The sequence below is a fragment of the Brachyhypopomus gauderio genome, chromosome 14, assembly GCF_052324685.1.
Source record: "Brachyhypopomus gauderio isolate BG-103 chromosome 14, BGAUD_0.2, whole genome shotgun sequence".
NCBI classification, from domain to species: domain Eukaryota; kingdom Metazoa; phylum Chordata; class Actinopteri; order Gymnotiformes; family Hypopomidae; genus Brachyhypopomus; species Brachyhypopomus gauderio.
Window position 1 is genome coordinate 2,476,881 of NC_135224.1, and position 21,341 is coordinate 2,498,221.

General features: G+C 45.8%; 1 protein-coding gene across 1 annotated transcript in view; it reads left to right on the top strand.

Moving 5' to 3' along the window:
* Window positions 1-5,628: 5,628 nt before the first annotated feature.
* pth1r (parathyroid hormone 1 receptor) overlaps window positions 5,629-21,341 on the top strand; it is a 63,481-nt gene continuing 47,768 nt past the window's right edge. The window contains exon 1 of the mRNA XM_076972989.1: window positions 5,629-5,909. Within this exon, the coding sequence (XP_076829104.1) occupies window positions 5,844-5,909 (66 nt within the window). The 5' untranslated portion in view covers window positions 5,629-5,843. The remainder of the gene's footprint in view (window positions 5,910-21,341) is intronic.

The window sequence follows — 21,341 nt, forward strand, 5'->3', positions numbered from 1 at the left end:
GTGATTTGAAACGTGAGACAGTCTATCTGTCCTTAGTTCACCTCAACTCGTGTTTGATACAGCACCACCTTTAATCACATGAGATGTTACTGCACTGCAGAACAGGACGGAGTTACAGGGGCACGGTGTTCTGGTTCTGCTTACCATGTTGCACTGTAGTGCTATGCAGTACACTACGGTGTCCCACAAGGGGCAACTCTTGGCCCTTTGTTATTTAATCAATATTAGTTTCCCTTAACTTATCAAATCAATGGATGTGCCTCCTACCTGTTCTTCTCGGGCCTAACAATCTGTCTTTTGGTTCTTTTTAATAACGACCATAGTTTTAAGACCTGTATTAGTGAGATTTGTAAACATTACCTCAGAGTATATCTAAAGTCTGTGACATTCTCTTCTTTGCTAAGAGTGAAAAAGTCATACATGCCCTTGTCATATCTGGGTTGATTGTTGAGGTGATTTCTTATCTGACCTCCACACGTGCTATTGAACATCTGCTACTCATGCAGAATGCAGCAGTATTACACACTCTGGTTGAAATAAGAACCACTTACCCGTCTCGCAGACAAATTAACCTATATGCATAGCACAGACGCCATTTACGTGTCCCTTATCTCTGTGCTATTGGTGGCTGTGCTGCTCATACTCTGTGGGGTTTCTTTACTCTGCCAAGGAGAAACGCCAAGCGCTGAAGTGAAGAGACTGCGTGATTGGTCGCTAAGCAGTGTTTATTTTTTAATTGGCTGTGTTCGGTTCATAAAAGGAGCCTGACTAATTTAGCTTAGACTATAGTTGTGTTGGTAGTATGTCCAGTATAGGTGCCTATAGGGTTTACTGGGAACAGGTGTGAAGAACGATCAGTGTTTGATTGTTTGAGGGACTGGTGAGGAGGAAGAGGATGGGAGATGGTGCGTATGATCAGAATCTTGACCAGGTGCCGGCTGGAATGTGATGTCACGGCGCTGAGCGCAGGAGCCAATGACACGCAGACCCTGGTGTAATGGGTGATCAAATGTGTGTGTGTGGGGTCGAATTCATGTCACATGAATGATTGGTGCCCTCGGGCAACACTGCTGATTGGCTGGAGTCATGCTCCCTAATGCACAGGCTTCCATAAGCTGTAAGTCAATATAAACACTTAAACCAACAATGCAGTGGTTTGCCATGTTGTCTGTAGGCCCAGGACTACAGCAGTGGCCATGATGCTTATTTGAGTAAACGCAACAGATGGTAAAAGCAAGTGTTCGATATCAGGGGTCACTGTTTCTCCTCCACTGAGTAGGAACTAATGCATGACGTGGAGTTGAAGACGCTGAACAGAGGAATGTCTGTGACACCGGCCAACCCATCGCACTGTTTCTGATTTTACTTCTAAAACAAAGGAAGATGGAAAAGGAAAAAGACCCCCAAAAAAACTGAAAAAAGACGGTTGGGCAAAAGGCCTGTGTTGGTGTAAAGAAAACTGTGTTGGTGTAAAGAAAACTGTGTTGGTGTAAAGAAGACTGTTGGTGTAAAGAAGACTGTGTTGGTGTAAAGAAGACTGTTGGTGTAAAGAAGACTGTTGGTGTAAATAATAATAATAATAATCTTTATTTGTATAGCACCTTTCATACATACATGTAACTCAAAGTGCTTTACAGTATAAATAAAAGAAACATTAAAAGGAGATAAGACAAAGACAAAAAGACAAAAAGAAAATGTTAAAAGAAATTAAAGATAAAAATATTAAAATAACATAAAAAGTAAAAAGTAAAGTAAGTAAGATAATAAAAAGTAAAGTAAATAAGATAAAACTATTAAGATAGAGTTTCTTAACTAAAAGCGGATCTAAACAGGAATGTTTTGAGACTGCTCTTAAAACTATGCAGGGATGAAATGCCTCTGAGCTCTTCAGGAAGAGAATTCCAAAGCTTTGGGCCATAGTGGCTAAAGAAGACTGTGTTGGTGTAAAGAAGACTGTTGGTGTAAAGAAGCTGTGTTGGTGTAAAGAAGACTGTTAGTATAAAGAACTCTGTGTTGGTGTAAAGAAGACTGTTAGTATAAAGAAGACTGTGTTGGTGTAAAGAAAACTGTACATTATGCACAATACAATGTACACTATGTCCCCAATACATGTGTATTTAAATTCTTCAATATAAATAATGTTATGAAGAAACTAAGCTTTGAAGGAAACGAGCCTTGATGATGTTCTGCTAATATGGGCCCTGTGAAGATCCCTCAGGTTCCTCAACCTCCCACACGCAGGCACGGCGTCTCCCTGCGGACGACATTTTGAGAGGCAACAATTGATGACCACTTGGAAACGCGCCAACAGTTGTAACATTTGATAGATGCTCCGTATGCCAGTAGTGTCAGTACTGCAGTGACATTGTGCACCTTCCACAGAAGCTTCTCCCCGCTCTCATTATAAAGGCATTTACCCCAGACAGCAGTTCAATGATGTGGTGTGGAAACCATCTGGAATAATGACCACAGCCCCACACTGATGGATCAAGGAGACAATGATGGATGATGATCTCAAGAGTGTGTAGGTATGTGTGTATGTGTTTACATACACACATACCTACACATGCCAACACATACACACACATCTACACACACATCTACACATACACACACATACACGCACATACAGGATGCATCTGAAATGAGTGTGGGGGTGAGTGTACGGTGAGTGTGGGGTGAGTGTTAGTGTGAGGGTGAGTGGGGATGTATGGGGTGGGTGTGTGGGGTGAGTGTATGGGGTGAGTGTGTGGTATGTGTGGGGTGAGTGTGGGGTGTGAGTGTGTGGGGTGAGTGTGGTGTGAGTGTGGGGTGAGTGGGGATGTGTGGGGTAAATGTGGGGATGTGTGGTGTGAGTGTGGGGTGGGTGTGTGGGGTGAGTGTGGGGTGGGTGTGTGGGGTGAGTGTGGTGTGGGGTGTGAGTGTGGGGTGGGTGTGTGGGGTGAGTGTGGTGTGAGTGTGGGGATGTGTGGGGTGAGTGTGTGGGGTAAATGTGGGGATGTGTGGGGCGTTGGTCTCTCATCTCTCAGTGTAGCACCTAGGACACACAACCTGGTGTGAGCAGGTCGGAGATGCTGATGTGTGATGGTGCGGTCTTCATCAGGGGACGAGGTGTACCTGCTGTTAGAGGGACTGATTTAGTAAGAGCACGTGGGGGGGGGGGGGGGGGGCTGATGAACAGAGGACAACATTCCAGCATCACACAGTGACTGCAAACATTCACCTTACGCTTGGTGCCCAAGATACAGAAGAAAATCAGACGTTTTATTTTTAAACAAAACCATAATCTAGATGCATCTTTCTGTGTATCGTAGTAATATAAAAACTAGGCTACTCAAATAGTAATATTCCATACAGTATATCTTTAAGGATCTGAACACTTTTGCTATTTGAAAACGTTCCCCTCAGCAGAATTGCAAATTGTTTCTCGTAATCCATAACCGGTATTCTGTCATCACGTTTAAGAGGCGCACAAACGCGACACAGTCTGGTCGCGTGCCGGGGTGTTTGGTGATGTAATATTGGTGTAGAATAAATCAGACCCAGTTCACATTAAACAGAACCAACACTTCGGACTGCACTCTGAATATCAATTAGATTTAGATAAATGATCAGAACTGTTCCCTCGACCCTGATGCAAGGGATGAGATTTTGAGATTAATTTTTAAAAATCTTCTAAATATTGTGTAAGGAAATCCAGCGAGACTACAGTTCATTCTACGAGCTGAGATTTCCACAGCAGTGAGGATGTGTAAGTAAACGCGCTGAAAGACTCATTTCATAAACTAATAAATTTGAATGTAAATGTTCCTCAGTATTGTATTTACATAATTTTATTGGTTGCATTGCACGGTGTCGTCGCGGACCGCTGAGAACTACACTTTTTGCCAACATAAAGCGAGCTCTGAATACGCGGCTTGTGCGAAAGGGGCGGACAGACGTGCCGTTTTGGGTCGTGGTTTAATCAAACGCAAGACACTCCGAGCCAATGAAAATGTCTCACGCTTCTCAGCAGTGCTCGCCTCCCTCCGCGCGCCACCTGGAGACGCGCACGCAGCTCAGCGCTTTTGAAAATAAGGAGTCCTTCAAACTCTCAGAATTACTTTGAAACGACACAATGCGTTGATGTTTTCTTGTAGCGACAGTGACTTTGCGCGGTTTGGTTCTACTGTAAGCGCAGGTTTATAAACATTACACTTGAGCTTGGTCAAGTTTGTTTGAAATTGCAGAGCTGGTCGTCGGATTTCCACGTCTGCGTCCGTGGAGAAGCGCAGGGAGGTTGTAGGTTGTGGTAGTTGTGGTAGTTGTAGGTTGTGATGGTTGTAGGTTGTGGTTGTGGTAGTTGTTGTAGTTGTAGGCTGTGGTAGTTGTGGTAGTTGTAGGTTGTGGTGGTGGTGGTTGTGGTAGTTATATGTGGGGGTAGTTGTAGGTGGTGGTAGTTGTGGTAGTTGTAGATGGTGGTAGTTGGAGGTTGTAGTAGTTGTGGTAGTTGTAGGTTGTGGTAGTTATAGGTGGTTGTAGTTGGAGGTTGTGGTAGTTGTAGGTGGTGGTATTTGGAGGTTGTAGTTGTAGGTGGTTGTAGTTGAAGGTTGTGGTAGTTGTAGGTGGTGGTATTTGGAAGTTGTGGTAGTTGGAGTTTGTGGTAGTTGTAGATGGTGGTAGTTGTAGATGGTGGTATTTGGAGGTTGTAGTAGTTGTGGTAGTTGTAGGTGGTGGTAGTTGGAGGTTGTGGTAGTTGGAGGTTGTGGTAGTTGTGGTAGTTGTAGGTGGTGGTAGTTGGAGGTTGTGGTAGTTGGAGGTGGTGGTATTTGGTAGTTGTGGTAGTTGGAGTTTGTGGTAGTTGTAGGTGGTGGTAGTTGGAGGTTGTGGTAGTTGTGGTAGTTGTAGGTGGTGGTAGTTGGAGGTTGTGGTAGTTGTGGTAGTTGGAGTTTGTGGTAGTTGGAGTTTGTGGTAGTTGTAGATGGTGGTAGTTGGAGGTGGTGGTAGTTGGAGATTGTGGTAGTTATAGGTGGTGGTAGGTGGTGCTATGTCCATCCATCATTCAGGGACAGCACAAGGTGACGCTTCCGATTTATTTGGCAAGTTGCCAATATGAAAGTCATTCGCGCTAAAATCGTGATGTATGTTCATTTGAATTAGTTTTCCCGAAATGGATTGTTACATATTACTGTAGTTTGGTTGTTGTTGGTATTTAAATGCATTTATGGCATTTCGGATTAGAGTGTGTCCTAATGCTGTTTAGATGCTGTAGGGTTTGAAGAGGTTTGACAGGAAGGTTTTCCTGGTGTTAAGGTCCACAGTTGCGCACCGCTGCCATGTGTGCAGAGTGAGCTGCCACCGTGTCGTCTGATCTGCCTTGAAAGAGGAGATTGTGGGGTAAAGCGAGAGGGTTTAAGATGCTTTAAGATGTCGAGTTTTTTACGTTGGTCTGAGGGGAAATTTAAAAGACCTAAAAATAAAGCCCTGGTTTCTACTCCACAAAGAATCATTTGAACTTCCTACCGCAGAAGCAGAGGAACGTAAATAGTTCTGACATGTGGATGTAATTTCAGAAAAAAAGCGGATAGGGGGCAAAGAAATAAAGCGCGAGCGAGCGAGCGAGCGTGCGAGCGTGCGCACTGTGGAGGGAGCGCGCGGTGTGACAGCGAGACGCTCGGAGACTTTATTCACTATTTATGGTTTTACACCAGCGACCATGTCACGGCCAGGCAGACGGAGCGTGACGAGGTCCGTGGCGATGCGTGAGCACATCTGAACCTCGGTGAAACCCAGTTTGATCAACCACCAGTTTGTGTGAAGTTTCTTCCTTAACCGAGCGCTGGTTCCGGACGGTCCGCGTCGGGATGGGCTCCACCGTGATGGTCCGCAGCGTGCGGATCGTGCTCGTCTTAACTTTATTATACGGGCTGGTAAGTTCATACTGGTTTATAACTTTGGTCGCTGATTGGTTCTGTTGTGCATGCACGCGTGTGGTGCGTTATAACCCAGTCTATAAGTCCGTGTGTAACTGTAACGCTTGATCTAACACATCATTTAGCGTGATGTGGGATTTTCCACTCCTGACGCCCGCCTGGGCTGGACGGGTACTCCCGGCTCATTCAGTAGCACCAAGGCTGTGATCTTCATCTCCAACACTCCTCTTACAGTGATCAACTTGGCCACATATCCCGTTATGTCGTGGCACAACCGAGACAGAACCGACGCTGCTGGGTCACTCCTCCGGGATGGTTGGTCTCTGGGGAGAGAAGGTCTCGGGGTAAAACCACAGCCGTTTACCGGAGTTATTGATGGGTTAATACTGCCTACGAGTATGTCATTCGATAAACTTAACGATTAATGAACTTCTATACGGCAGATATTTATTTAGAGCAAAAAAACCCACTATTGGTGGACATCATGCAGATGTAGTTTAAGAAAGCTGAAGAATGAAGGTGCCACGTGACACTGCTGAGACTACATTGTCGGTCGTCTCTGCTGCACGTGCAGTTTGGCCGAACGATCACGCGCTTTAACGGTGATCAGGAGGGATCACCTGTACGAGCGCACCTGTGTACCTGTCGCTGACCACAGGACGCACAACGTCCGGCCCTGACCGGTTTTTATTTTTTTTGCACGGACGTTAATCATTAAAATCGTGACATCCTCAATCCATCGCTATAATTAAATTTAAGCTCAACTTGTTTTTGTTGTTGGGTATTTTGAAATTCAACAGGTCATTCAGAAATCACTGCGCCCCTCTCGCGGGAACATGTGATCTGAGAAGTGCTTACATGTCCACGTGCAGAGGGTTAGGGTTAGGTTTAGGGTCACGGCCTGATAGTCAGTTAAATCACGAAAGCTTGGCGGGGATGTGGGACGTGCAGATATGAATAACACAGGGAAAACAAATAAATAAGAAAATGAAGGTTTTGTTCAAGCGATGGCTTTAAGGCGTCCGTCTGTTGTTTCCTGTATCCTGTAATTTCAGTAGCAGTCGAGTAGATGTAGATCATCAAAGCTCCTCAAACGTGTATGAGGTGTAAGTATTGCAGCACTTAGATCAAGCATCAAGCCTTCATTTTGAAGCTCGCGAGAGTGAGTCTCTGATCTCCTCGTGCGGTTCTAGTATTCGACTGTGAACAGATGAAATCCCACTGTAATATCATCAGTGTAACTCTGCTATGTGACATTCTGTTGAAAATGGTGAACAGGTCTCAGGTCAACTAATGCAGTTGACTTAAACCTTGGTAAAATGCACAGACTAAAACACCGTATTGAACTGCAGTATATTTTATTTAAATCACACATTTGTTTTAATGGTTCACTCACAGTGGCTGTATTTATTTACCACTGAGCAAACTGAGCATAATCTCAGATGATTCAGATAATGTACACCAGGTCTTCCCATACCTGCCGTCCCCGGCCTGCCCTTGGTCCCAGTCTGAGTCTGTGTGCTGCGTAACTCTGTTCTCTGGTCCAGCCTCTTCCTCACTGAAGAGCAATGACACAAACTACGAGGCAAACCGCGTGTGCTGAAGGGTGCGACGTGCTATGGCACGTGTTGTGAACGTGCGAAACGTGCAGATCTGTGCTCACAGATACCACAAGCTAGAGTGCATAACCCCTGGAGTATTGATTTGGGCAGTCCTGACTCAGGGCTCAGCTCCGCCCCTGATGGCTGACGTGTGGACGTGTGCTGAAGGCCTGCCGGGCCAACCGTGTTCTCTCAAGCATGCGGTACTGTGGCGGGTCCTCCGTGTGGCTTTCAGCGCAGCTGATTGATACCTGCGTTCTGCTCCAGCCCACGTGAGCCACTACACGCATGCTGGTTGAGCTCACGTGAGCCGCTACCTGCATTTTTATCCTACTTGCTGCTTCTAGCAGGGAGCTTTCTTCCCCCCGGTGAAGAATGGATTTTAAGATGCGGCTGCCATGAATGACTGTGTAATCACATGTTACTTCCCAGCATGCATTGGGGGAGCGAAGCGTAGTGTTTATGTGGTGGTAGTAGCTTCTCAGGAGCCTTGACATGCAAACGTTTCCAACATGACTCGGCTGCTGCTTCTGTAATGAACTGCATGCATCTTTTTGTCTGCACAGGGGATTGTGTGTGTGTGTGTGTGTGTGTGTGTGTGTGTGTGTGTGTGTGTGTGTGTGTGTGTAAGACACAACAGCTCATTTGCTTGTTAGTCAGTTAGAGCTGCAGAGAGAGTGATGCACACAGCTACTCTTCAGTGAGAGTAATCCACACTGACGGTGATCTGATTGGCCACTGGGCTATTGGTACGTTATCTAAGATGGCACTCTGATTGGTTGGTCACCAGTTATGCACAAGGTTATGCTATCGTTTGTCTGTTGCGTTCTGTTAATCTCACCAAATTTAGAGAAAATTAGTACAATCTAACAATTAGATGTGTGTGTCACGTCCCACTGCCCTTACAGGTACAGGAGGTTTATGTATGGGGATGTGGGGGCGTCGGCCTCTGTTCCCCTATGCCACACCCCCAACAGAACTCATCTTTCTTTGTATCATATTTATGCAGCTTTACATCAGTGGTGTGGCTCCCCTTCTCTCTCTCTTTCTCTCTCTCTCTCTCTCTCTCTCGGACACACACACACACACACACAGAAAACAATACTTTTGTCCTCTGTGTAATTCTTCACACAGTCCGTGCTGAGATCTTTCTCTTTGCTGGACTGGACGTTGTGGCGATGATGTTGCCCAGTGCCAGTGTCGCCGTGCCAACTGGGAGGAGGGAGTTGTGATGGTGACGTAGGCAGGCGTGGTGTGTGTGTGGAACAGGTGTGTGGGCGTCTGGGTGCGTCTGGGTTCCCCACATCACTGGACGTGATCTCACGAGCTCCCAGAAGATCATGACCACAAGCTGATGGGGCTTTGACACTCACAGAAACGTGACAGGAAATTAATACATATATGTGCTTGAACTCAAAACTGCTAGTGTGAACCGGAGTGTAAAATCTAGATCAAATGTAACAGCATTTTTAGTCAGGAAAGGGGTTAGTATTGGAATGGATTTTATTATTTATTTATTGGAAAAATAAAACAGCCTCTTTAAATGCAAATGTAGAATTAGACATCCAGAGCTGTAAGAGCAGCATTGCAGCACAGATGTGTTGGACCCACCTGGACCGGCCTGGACCCGTCTGGACCGGCCTGGACCCGTCTGGACCTGCCTGGACCCGACTGGACCGGCCTGGACGTTTCCGTTTGTCAGGTTTCGGTCATTGTCATGAAGTGTGAAGAAAAAGCAAAATACCACACTGCTGCGTTCTACGACCTCCACTATAACGGAGACTAGAGACCTGCTGGGGACCTGCTGGGGACCTGCTGGGGACCTGCTGGGGACCTGCTGGAGACCTGCTGGTGTAAGCTTGTTCCAGTCAGCCTCCGTTCCTTCGTCACCGCACCCTGGAACTGGGCCCAGACACGCTGGCGGTGTGGCTCTTCCTGGACGTGTTCTGTTGGGTCACTTTTGATCCAAATGTAAAATGTCAAATCATAGCTGTAAATTCAAAGCCACTAAAACTGGGACTAAATATACATGGTAAAAAATCTCCATTTAACACAGTCATACTATATCTACATACTATATCTACATACTATATCTACATACTATACACTATACTTACTATATAAGAATATATGTACATATATACTTGTTCGTTTCAAGTTATTATACTTGTTTTGTCTGTGGAGCAGCTGTATGTTCTGCTGTCAGTAGAGAAATTAGGAGACTAAAGCTGTGAAGTCCTGTGATAATACTCACCTTCATCATAACCACGTTCATCATACTCACCTTCACCATACTCACCTTCATTATAACCACGTTCATCATACTCACCTTCACCATACTCACCTTCATCATAACCATGTTCATCATACTCACCTTCACCATACTCACCTTCACCATACTCACCTTCATCATACCTCACCTTCACCATACTCACCTTCACCATACCTCACCTTCACCATACCTCACCTTCACCATAACTCACCTTCATCATAACCACGTTCATCATACTCACCTTCACCATACTCACCTTCATCATAACCACGTTCATCATACTCACCTTCACCATACTCACCTTCACCATAACTCACCTTCACCATACTCACCTTCATCATAACCACGTTCATCATACTCACCTTCACCATACTCACCTTCATCATAACCACGTTCATCATACTCACCTTCACCATACTCACCTTCACCATACTCGCCTTCACCATACTCACCTTCATCATAACCACGTTCATCATACTCACCTTCACCATACTCACCTTCATCATAACCACGTTCATCATAACCACGTTCATCATACTCACCTTCACCATACCTCACCTTCATTATAACCACGTTCATCATACTCACCTTCACCATACTCACCTTCATCATAACCACCTTCACCATACTCACCTTCACCATACTTCACCATACTCACCTTCACCATACTGACCAACACTATACTCACCTTCACCATACCTCACCTTCACCATACTCACCTTCACCATACTGACCTTCACCATACTCACCATCACCACACCTCACCTTCACCATACTCACCTTCACACCTCACCTTCACCATACTCACCTTCACCATACTCACCTTCACCATACTCACCCTCACCACACCTTCATTTAGAAGTTAGAGTGAATCTATAAGGGGCAGTAGCACATCTGTCTGTAGCATCTGGGTGGGAGGTCACGTGAGGTCACGTGAGGTGGACATTTAACATTTAATTTAACCAGGCGATAATTCTTATTTACCAAAGCAGCCTGATTATTTCACCATAATCCTTGTTACATCTTTCACATAACATGCTGTTTACCACAATAGAAAGCCAGCGTGTTCTCAGAAAAATATTTGTCCTGAAATCAATCAAACAGTGAAAGCCAGTGGTCCCAGGCCCCTCCCCTAGTCTTCCATGGCCACGCCCACTTTCCACCCACTCTCCGCCCTGATGTGCCCTTCCCTCCACAAGCTTCCATGGCGACTGCAATATACGACATGTAGACGTCCCGCCTCGCCAACATGTACTCTTAATGCAGTTACCATGACAGCACTCTGACCGTCAGCAGGAGTGTCTGCTGATTGGCCCTTCCATCTGAATGTCTTTTTCTAGAAACAAATTGTCATAATTGCAATCAGTCTTTCTCTCTTTTTTTCATAAATCAGGCTTTGTGCTATAACCTTGCGGAACTATTAAAACCAACAAGTCAGCTGTGACATGGCGGATGGTTAGTGCTGCGTACCGCCCCACGTGGCTCTAATCGCATTACGTCTCCAGCATCCAGCAGGAAACCGCTAGGCACACAATGGCAGCTCAGACGTGAGTGAGCAGGCAGGATTGCTGGTGCGCGTCACTCTGACCTTTTAGCCAAGAGTGAACAACAGTGTTGGCAGGAAAAATGAGTGACAGTGGATCTGAGAAATATAGGATTCGTGAAGCCCTGAAAATAGGAGCCCTGTCTCACCATTTCAACCAAGGAAGTGTATATATACACACACACCCACTCACTCTCTCTCTCTCTCTCTCTCTCTCTCTCTCTCTCTCACACACACACACATACTCACACACACACCCTCACACACACATAATCACATACACACACACTCTCTCACACACACACACTAACACACACACACACACACACACCCTCTCTCTCACACACTAACACACATATACACACACATACTCACACACACACACACACACCCTCACACACACATAATCACATACACACACTCTCTCTCTCACATACACACACCCTCACACACACATAATCACATACACACTCTCTCTCTCTCACACACACACACACATACTCACACACTAACACACATATACACACACACACACTCTCACACACATAATCACATACACACTCTCTCTCTCACATACACACACTAACAAACATATACACACTCACACACACACACACACACACATAATCACATACACACTCTCTCTCTCTCTCCACACACACACACATACTCACACACACACACCCTCACACACACATAATCACATACACACACACACACACTATCACACATATACACACACACACACACACACACACACACACACACACACACACACACACACCAGTCCCTTGTTTAAGTGTGATTCACTGACATCCCCCAATCAGGAGTGAAGCATTCAGAGACAGATGCAATCAACACACGTATCACGTGTGCTTAAGTCATGGATATCCTTGTCAGAATGCACGATGAGGTTCACAAAACAACAATGTCGCTCACTGGCTGGTCTTCTGGTCATGGGTTGGGTTCAGAGTGTGGTAAATCATATCGGTGGTGGCTGTTTTAAAGTATTTTGATTAACTTGGCATAAGGCTGGTCAATTAAGAGGACTGTACTCAGAAAAGCAAATCCTGTCCAGTTTACTGTTTCCCAGTTTAGTGTGGACCAGTTTAATAATTACCAGTTTATTGAGTGTGTCCTTGTTGAGTACGAATGTGTACCAGTCACAGGTTTACCAGTTTAGTGTACCTTTTGGTTGTGTGTGTGTTGTATGTGTATGTGTTAGGGCTGTCGCGGTGAAAGAATTTCCCCTGCGGTTATTTATGGTGGCTCAACACCGCGATATGCGGTATGACGCGATATGCGTAATTTGTCGTCTAAAATCTTAATTTTAGAGCTATATAATTGTTTTATTGTTTTTATTGTAAAGGGGTTCTTATTGTTTTTAAATTGCAAAGAAGACACAGTTTTAAGAGCAGTTAAATATGTGTTTATTGTCAAATAGAGAACACAGAAGTCAAATGAGATGCAGTAAGAACCCATGCTCTTTCGCTTTCTTAAAAGTGTAGGGTAAATATTTAAAACGAGATTTTAAACACAAAAAGAGAATTTTATAAATAAATCAATAAAACGAAATCTTTCCTTAACCAGAAGAATAACGTCTCAGCTTAAACCTGAGTTGTCACGTCCCTGTTGCACGCTAAGAAAACCAACATATTCACCTTATGTGGTTTCAGTGAGGAGCGGAAAGGGCTAACAATATTCCCGGCAGTACTAAAAACTCGCTCTGATGGTGTGCTTGTTGCACAAATGCACATGTACTTGCGGGCGAGTTTGGAGAGCAGAGGAAATCTAGCCTCATTGACGCGCCACCAGGCGAGTGGATCTGCGTGGATTTGACTTGAACCCGAAATGCTCCCAAACCGGCGAAGTCGCGTTTTGTTTTTTGACCAGAGCATCTGCCGTAGTTTCCATCTTTGAAAAAAGGAGACGGATTGTTGATCAGCCGCACCGGATGATAACAGGGGGTTGATGGGAAAATGACTTTAACTCTTGCACAGGCACTTTCGCATGGGAAAAAACACAAATATTGCGGTTGTTGCGGTTAATTCCCGTACGTTGCGATTTTCTCGTCAATAGCGCGGTATTGCTATACTGCGGTTATCGCAACAGCCCTAGTATGTGTGTGTATATATGTTGGGTGTGTATGAGTGTATATTAGATGAGTGTGTGCTAGTTTAGTATGGTGGTTTGACTCTTGGCTAACATCCTCCTACAGTAGCTTAATGACATTTCTATCTGAGGTTTTGTTGATGTTCTCTGATGTTCAGAGATGTTTGTTCTGTTGACGGGCCTGTTAACTAGTAGCTAGTCATTCCCGAATTTGACTTTGGACTGTTCAATGTCTTTCTTTAAATAAACTGAACCTACACATGACACTCAGGTTATGACTTACAGTATCTAAAGTACATAGTAAAACTGAAGTGAATCCGCATTAGAAATACCCAACCTACCCAAGCTAAGGTGCGAACCAAAACCTGACAGTATCTGTGGGTGATTATTAACAATGGCTCCCTGAATTAGTGAACAGTAGTTCACAAAGATGTATTGTCAGAGTTAAGCACTTTTGGAGGGGATCTGTCCTGCAGTGTCCTGTGGAGAAGTATGTGTGTGTGGACAACAGCAATGATGGTCCTGACCCTCGCGCTCTGTAGGCCAAAGTACAGAGGGTTGCTGGACTGGTAGCTGCTCTGTGGGACACAGAACTCCAGAGACATCAGTGCTCAACCAATGAGCTGCCCCTGAACAAGAACGCGTCTGCTGTCTAGAACAGAAACGCTTCTCCTGTCTAGAAAAAGAAACGCTTCTGCTGTCTAGAACAGGAACGCTTCTCCTGTCTAGAACAGGAACGCTTCTCCTGTCTAGAACAGAAACGCTTCTGCTGTCTAGAACAGAAACGCTTCTCCTGTCTAGAACAGGAACGCTTCTCCTGTCTAGAACAGAAACGCTTCTCCTGTCTGGAACAGAAACGCTTCTGCTGTCTGGAACAGAAACGCTTCTCCTGTCTAGAACAGAAACGCTTCTCCTGTCTAGAACAGAAACGCTTCTCCTGTCTAGAACAGAAACGCTTCTGCTGTCTAGAACAGAAACACTTCTTCTGTCTAGAACAGGAATAGTCTTCCTACTACAGATTTCTGTGAGCTGAATTATTTTGTGAGCTGAACTACAACTATGATTATTTTAACACTTCAACACTTCTGCCTTTAGTTTTTTCCTATGTAAGATAATAGATTTATAGATAAAATGCTTTCTTGCTCTCTCTCTCTCTCTCTCTCTCTCTCTCTCTCTCTCTCTCTCTCTCACACACACACACACACACACGCAACACTGTACAGTGAGCATTGAGGTTCAGCGTAGATGTGCGTAGGTATGTGTAGATCTGTGGATGTGTGTAGATGTGTGTAAATCTGTTGATGTGTGTAGATCTGTGGATGTGTGTAGATGTGTGTAGATCTGTGGATGTGTGTAGATGTGTGTGGATGTGTGTAGATGTGTGTGGATGTGTGTAGATGTGTGTGGATGTGTGTAGATCTGTGGATGTGTGTAGATGTGTGTGGATGTGTGTAGATCTGTAGATGTGTGTGGATGTGTGTGGATGTGTGTAGATCTGTGGATGTGTGTGGATGTATGTAGATGTGTGTAGATGTGTGTGGATGTGTGTAGATCTGTAGATATGTGTGGATGTGTGTAGATATGTGTGGATGTGTGTAGATATGTGTGGATGTGTGTAGATGTGTGTGGATGTGTGTGGATGTGTGTAGATGTGTGTGGATGTGTGTAGATATGTGTGGATGTGTGTAGATATGTGTGGATGTGTGTAGATATGTGTGGATGTGTGTAGATATTTGTGGATGTGTGTAGATGTGTGTAGATATGTGTGGATGTGTGTAGATGTATGTAGATATGTGTGTAGATGTATGTAGATATGTGTGTAGATGTATGTGGATGTGTGTAGATGTGTGAAGATGTATGTAGATATGTGTGGATGTATGTAGATGTGTGTACATGTGCGTAGATGTATGTAGATATGTGTGGATGTGTGTAGATGTGCGTGTTGACAGACATCTGCATGATAGTGTTTGCTATAAAAAGCACAGCACACGTTTCAGAACTGACACGTTTCAGAAGGACACGTCCTGCAGAAAAGAGCACATTCTGTCACTCTGGGTCTGCCTTCGGCATGTTTCCAGGAAAGTTCCTCAAATACATCAAATGATATTTAAAGAAACATGGCTTAAATCTTGTTTCCTGGTAATCTGATTCATCAGTAATGTTAATTTTCTCTTGCACATGTTTGTGTGTGTTTGTGTGTGTGTGTGGGTGGGTAGGTGTGTGTTTGTGAGGAATTTCACTGAGTGCAGAGTCTTGGAAGCCCTGGTTGTTGCCATTAAAACTAATACAGAGATTCAAGCATTCTTATGACAAACACCCTGCATTTATTCATTCATTTATATGTTATTGTGGCCTTAACAAGATACCTAGCCATATGTTTTTGTGAACTTGTCCGTTTCTGGACATTTGTGTGTTTTGGGGGGGACCTGCGTGTAATTGGACATTTGTGTGTTTTGTGGGAACCTGCGTGTAAATGGACATTGTCTGTTTTGAGGGGACCTGTGTGTAATTGGACATTTCTGTGTTTTGTGGGGACCTGCGTGTAAATAGACATCTGTGTATTTTGTGGGCACCTGCGTGTAATTGGACATTTGCGTGTTTTGTGGGGACCTGCGTGTAAATGGACATTTGTGTGTTTTGTGGGGACCTGCATGTAAATGGACATTGTGTGTTTTGTGGGGACCTGCGTGTAAATGGACATTTGTGTGTTTTGTGGGGACCTGCATGTAAATGGACATTGTGTGGTTTGTGGGGACCTGCATGTAAATGGACATTTGTGTGGTTTGTGGGGACCTGCGTGTAATTGGACACTTGCGTGGTTTGTGGGGACCTGCGTGTAATTGGACACTTGCGTGGTTTGTGGGGACCTGCGTGTAATTGGACACTTGCGTGGTTTGTGGGGACCTGCGTGTAATTGGACACTTGCGTGGTTTGTGGGGACCTGCGTGTAATTGGACACTTGCGTGGTTTGTGGGGACCTGCGTGTAATTGGACACTTGCGTGGTTTGTGGGTTAGGGTTGGGGCTGATCTCTCACTCTCCTCTCATCTATCAATCTTGCAGCCCCAGGGTTGCCCAGACCTCCTCCTGACGCACTCACGCTGACGTGTGAAAGTTCTCAGCTCTGTCTGGATGTTCTCAACTGTTACTCCGCCGTCCCCTCTCAAAGGCTCCGACGGCTCAAGACCGTGCAGCTCTCGGGAGGGACCGTTCAACATTAAGGACATGAAAGGCTTTTTTTTGCCTTATCTAAATACGTTTGAGTCAGAATGAAAAAGTACAGTTTCCTGTGTAGTATTAAGAAAGTGAAATGATTATTTTATTACAGCATTACTGTTTATTGCTCCTCTGAAGATGGAACAGGTTGTCCACCGGGCTTAAGTGTTGGCTGCAGTGATCAACGCAGAAAACACCAACTCTGCTGGCTCGCTCCTGCACGGAGGAAGAGTAACACACTCTAACCAATCAGACATCTTCATCAGATTTCAGTCTTTGCACTGTCAGTGCAGTTGTTGCTTTAGGAAAGAATTAAACTCGGATTAGTAGCATTCAGCCTGGCTGCTCAAGTCTCAAAGACACTTTTGGTACAGTCTGTGTCCTCACAGACAACTTTAATACAGTCTAAGTCCTCATAGTCACCTTTAGTACAGTATATGTCCTCGTACACACTTTCATTAGTACAGGTTGCTTGTTTCCCTGTGATCTGTACCTGGCGAACGTCACTCAGGCATAAGAAACAGAAAGTGGAAAAAGTGAAAGTCACCACTGTGAGTTGCTCAAAGGGCCTCGAGGTTGTACACGAGGACACAGAGAATGACGGAGAACGGCATGATGTAATCGTGGACAAAATTAACAACTGCACACACTGTGAGCCATAGCCGTTAATGCATCTTCCAGCTGTCGCAGAAATGAATGTCAATTGTGAATTGTTCTTAGCGCCACCCGCAGTATTGGAGTACCTGTGACAGCCATGTGAAGTTCACACATTTGTGAGTTGTAAGCTTGTAATGTGGGTTCACCTTTGCAGAAACCTTGAAAAGTTAATTTCACTGAACATATCCTGACAGCTAAATAACTACAGTCATTCATTCAGCAGCAGAGAAACTGGAAAAATGCTTTTTAATTTTGACAGACACTGAACGAGGCCAAAGAAATAGTTTCCATTTTCAAAATGTACAACATTCCTTTAAACGCAACACAATGGTCTACGATTTAACCGTGTGGGGAGAGCTGCGTCTGTCGGGGTCCTGCAGTTCTAGCCCTTACAGGTGGTGTGTGGGCGTGTGTCTGTGGGTGGTTGCGTGTATATGCATGTCCACTTCTGATCAGCCATTATGTACCTTTCATTTGGGAAGACAATCATGTAGTTTAAAGAGACAATGTAACAGAATAGCCAAGCATAGACTAATGAGGTTCCTGCTTTAATAGCCTCACTATAAAAACTCATTACTGCTTAAAAGGGCAATAAAATGTTTTGAGAGAGAATGTGTATTCAGCTCTGGGGGTGAAGTGTGAGGGCTCTGGGATGCCTCTCACTCTGGGGGTGAAGTGTGAGGACTCTGAGCTGCCTCTCACTCTGGGGGTGAAGTGTGAGGGCTCTGTGCTGCCTCTCACTCTGGGGGTGAAGTGTGAGGGCTCTGTGCTACCTCTCACTCTGGGGGTGAAGTGTGAGGGCTCTGTGCTACCTCTCACTCTGGGGGTGAAGTGTGAGGGCTCTGTGCTGCCTCTCACTCTGGGGGTGAAGTGTGAGGGCTCTGTGCTGCCTCTCACTCTGGGGGTGAAGTGTGAGGGCTCGGGAACTGCCTCTCACTCTGGGGGTGAAGTGTGAGGGCTCTGAGCTGCCTCTCACTCTGGGGGTGAAGTGTGAGGGCTCTGAGCTGCCTCTCACTCTGGGGGTGAAGTGTGAGGGCTCGGACCTGCCTCTCACTCTGGGGGTGAAGTGTGAGAGCTCTGAGCTGCCTCTCACTCTGGGGGTGAAGTGTGAGGGCTCTGTGCTACCTCTCACTCTGGGGGTGAAGTGTGAGGGCTCTGTGCTACCTCTCAGTTGAAGCGTCCTGGGTGCATGTGACTGATGACTCCTCTGTCATGTGTTTGAACACGCGTGTGAGTGTCATGAGAGTGAGAGTAGTGTGTGTTTGAGCGCTACATGAGTGTGTGTTTGAGCGCTACATGAGTGTGTGTTTGAGCGCTACGTGAGTGTGTTGGAGCTCTGTGTGAGTTTGTGTTTGGGTTCTGACTGTGTCTTTGAGATCATGGTGTGTGTGTGTGTGTGTGTGAGAGAGAGAGAGAGAGAGAGAGAGAGAGCTGCTTTTCTTGTGCTCTCTGTAAGGTTTGGCTCATTTCTACCCTGTCCCACCCCTGACCCTCATTTACATGTGTCTATCTGCCCCTCTGTCTGCTCACGGCGTTGCTGTTGGCGATGTAATCCTGCGTCTGTCCCAGGGCTCTGGGTGCGTCAGTCACATGTGCTACAGCCTCAGGACGCAGGACTTGTACGGGACCCAGGACGCAGGACGTGTACGGGACCCATGCACATGGCTGTCCTCTAACAGGCTGTGAATAGCTTCTTCTCCCAGAACTCATCCTCCTCCAGAGTGTAAAAATGTGTAGCATCAATTTTCCACAGACCTCGTCATCACCAGCAGGACTGTGCACTTACTGACGTTTCGTGTGTGTATGGAAACTGTGATTTTGTTCAAATCTAAGTGAGATGCTGAGTTTTTGAGCTCTGATTCATAGCTGTCAGTCTAATTATCCAAAAGTGGTGTGTGAGGCAGTCTAGCGAGACCCTGGCCATTACCGCTGGGTGATTCCGTGTTGTCAGGAGTGTGTGTGGGTCACTACAGCCTCACACGCTCAACCTTTTACTGTGTAAAGGACTCGGGCACTGACTGAACGTGCTTTTAGGTGGACTAATTAGGTTTTCGATTAGTGGGGCTCCTCAGCATACAGCAAGGGCTGCTATACAATTGGATTTGAAAAGATGAATCTCAGTAGAAGCACTGAGCCATTACGCTCAAGGCTACTGCCAATGATTGACACCCAGAATTCAGCTGGCAGTGACCAACTCAGAAACCAACCAATACAGAAGATTCCAGTGTAACCAGTATAGAAGATCCCAGTGAAGCCTGCAGGTTAAAAGCCCATTGAAACCCATGCTAGCCTTTCTGAACTCTCTCCCGTGTCTAAATCAGTCAGGTTATCATCATCTGTTTCTGAGTAACATCTGTGTGCCACTCGGTAGAAAAACCCATTTCCCCTGTCGACTGACTCACAGACTGTAATTCACAGTCTAATTTTGTAGGTGCCTGGAGTTCCACCATAGGCAAAAACATCAAATGCAAATCCTGGGTTATATAAACGCACAGAAGCGGCACCTGATGAAACTTCCGTCACGCTGAGAGCTTCAGCAGCGCCCGCAGCCGTGATTACAGAAACACTCCTCACACATCACCTGCCCACCAGCAGACTTCTAGATTCTTCCATTTTCACCTTTGCCTTCATTGGCCAGTTAGCACAGGAACAAGCCACTCCCCCCGGACGGAAGGCGCTCCTCTCGCACAGAAGCTGTGGAGAGATCAAATTTAAGATTGCATTTTGGCAGACAGCTGCGTCCTTCGTTTTAAAAGACCTTGACCTCGGAAAATCCTGGCCAGCCTTTATCCTCCTCCTTCATCATCATCATCATCATCTGCTCTCCCAGCAGAGTGTCTGAAAAGCACTTAGGAATCTGTTTGACTTTCCCATCAGTGTCAGAGAGACGCCTCCCGGTAATTAAGCAGCGTCTGATTATGGGCCAAACTGCTGTGACACCCCTTCACCTCTCACACCAATCAGCAAGTCTCCCAACCTGTCTCTCAGAGACACTGCGTGTAGGTCTGTCTCTCAGAGACACTGCGTGTATGTCTGTCTCTCAGAGACGCTGCGTGTATGTCTGTCTCTCAGAGACGCTGCGTGTAGGTCTGTCTCTCAGAGACGCTGCGTGTAGGTCTGTCTCTCAGAGGCACTGCGTGTAGGTCTGTCTCTCAGAGACACTGCGTGTAGGTCTGTCTCTCAGACACTGCATGGGTCTGTCTCTCAGAGACACTGCGTGTAGGTCTGTCTCTCAGACACTGCATGTAGACCTGTCTCTCAGAGACGCTGCATGTAGACCTGTCTCTCAGAGACGCTGCGTGTAGGTCTGTCTCTCAGAGACGCTGCGTGTAGGTCTGTCTCTCAGAGACGCTGCGTGTAGGCCTGTCTCTCAGAGACACTGCGTGTAGGTCTATCTCTCAGAGACACTGCGTGTAGGTCTGCGTGTAGGTCTGTCTCGCAGAAGCTGTGTGTGTAGGTCTGTCTCGCAGAAGCTGTGTGTGTAGGTCTGTCTCTCAGAGACGCTGTGCGTGTCGGTCTGTCTCACAGATGCTGTGCGTGTAGGTCTGTCTTTCAGAGATGGTGTGTGTGTAGGTCTGTCTCTCAGAGATGGTGTGTGTGTAGGTCTGTCTCTCAGAGATGGTGTGTGTGTAGGTCTGTCTCTCAGAAACACTGTGTGTGTCGGCCTGTGTGTGTTGGAGACTCCTCGTGTTGATCCCTGTCCTGGACACCTGCGTGTGGTCCTGTCTCCCTGCTGGTAGCTCTTGGCCATCACCGCCTGGTCAGGCTCTGCTGCCTATATACCATATTACAGCTTTAATTACAGCTTTGTTCATGGGTGACTTTAAACATGTGAACAATATTACATATTAAAAGTCCCCAACACCACTGTAGCTACAGTATAATATGAGTCATTACACAGTGACTACGCTGGCTGTCCACCCCCTGTCTTGGGAGATCACACCACACCTTAATGAAACTGAACCAGTAGATCTCAGCGGGTTCTTCCATCTGGTTCTGATCAGGTTGGACCTTCCCCTGTGCATTGTT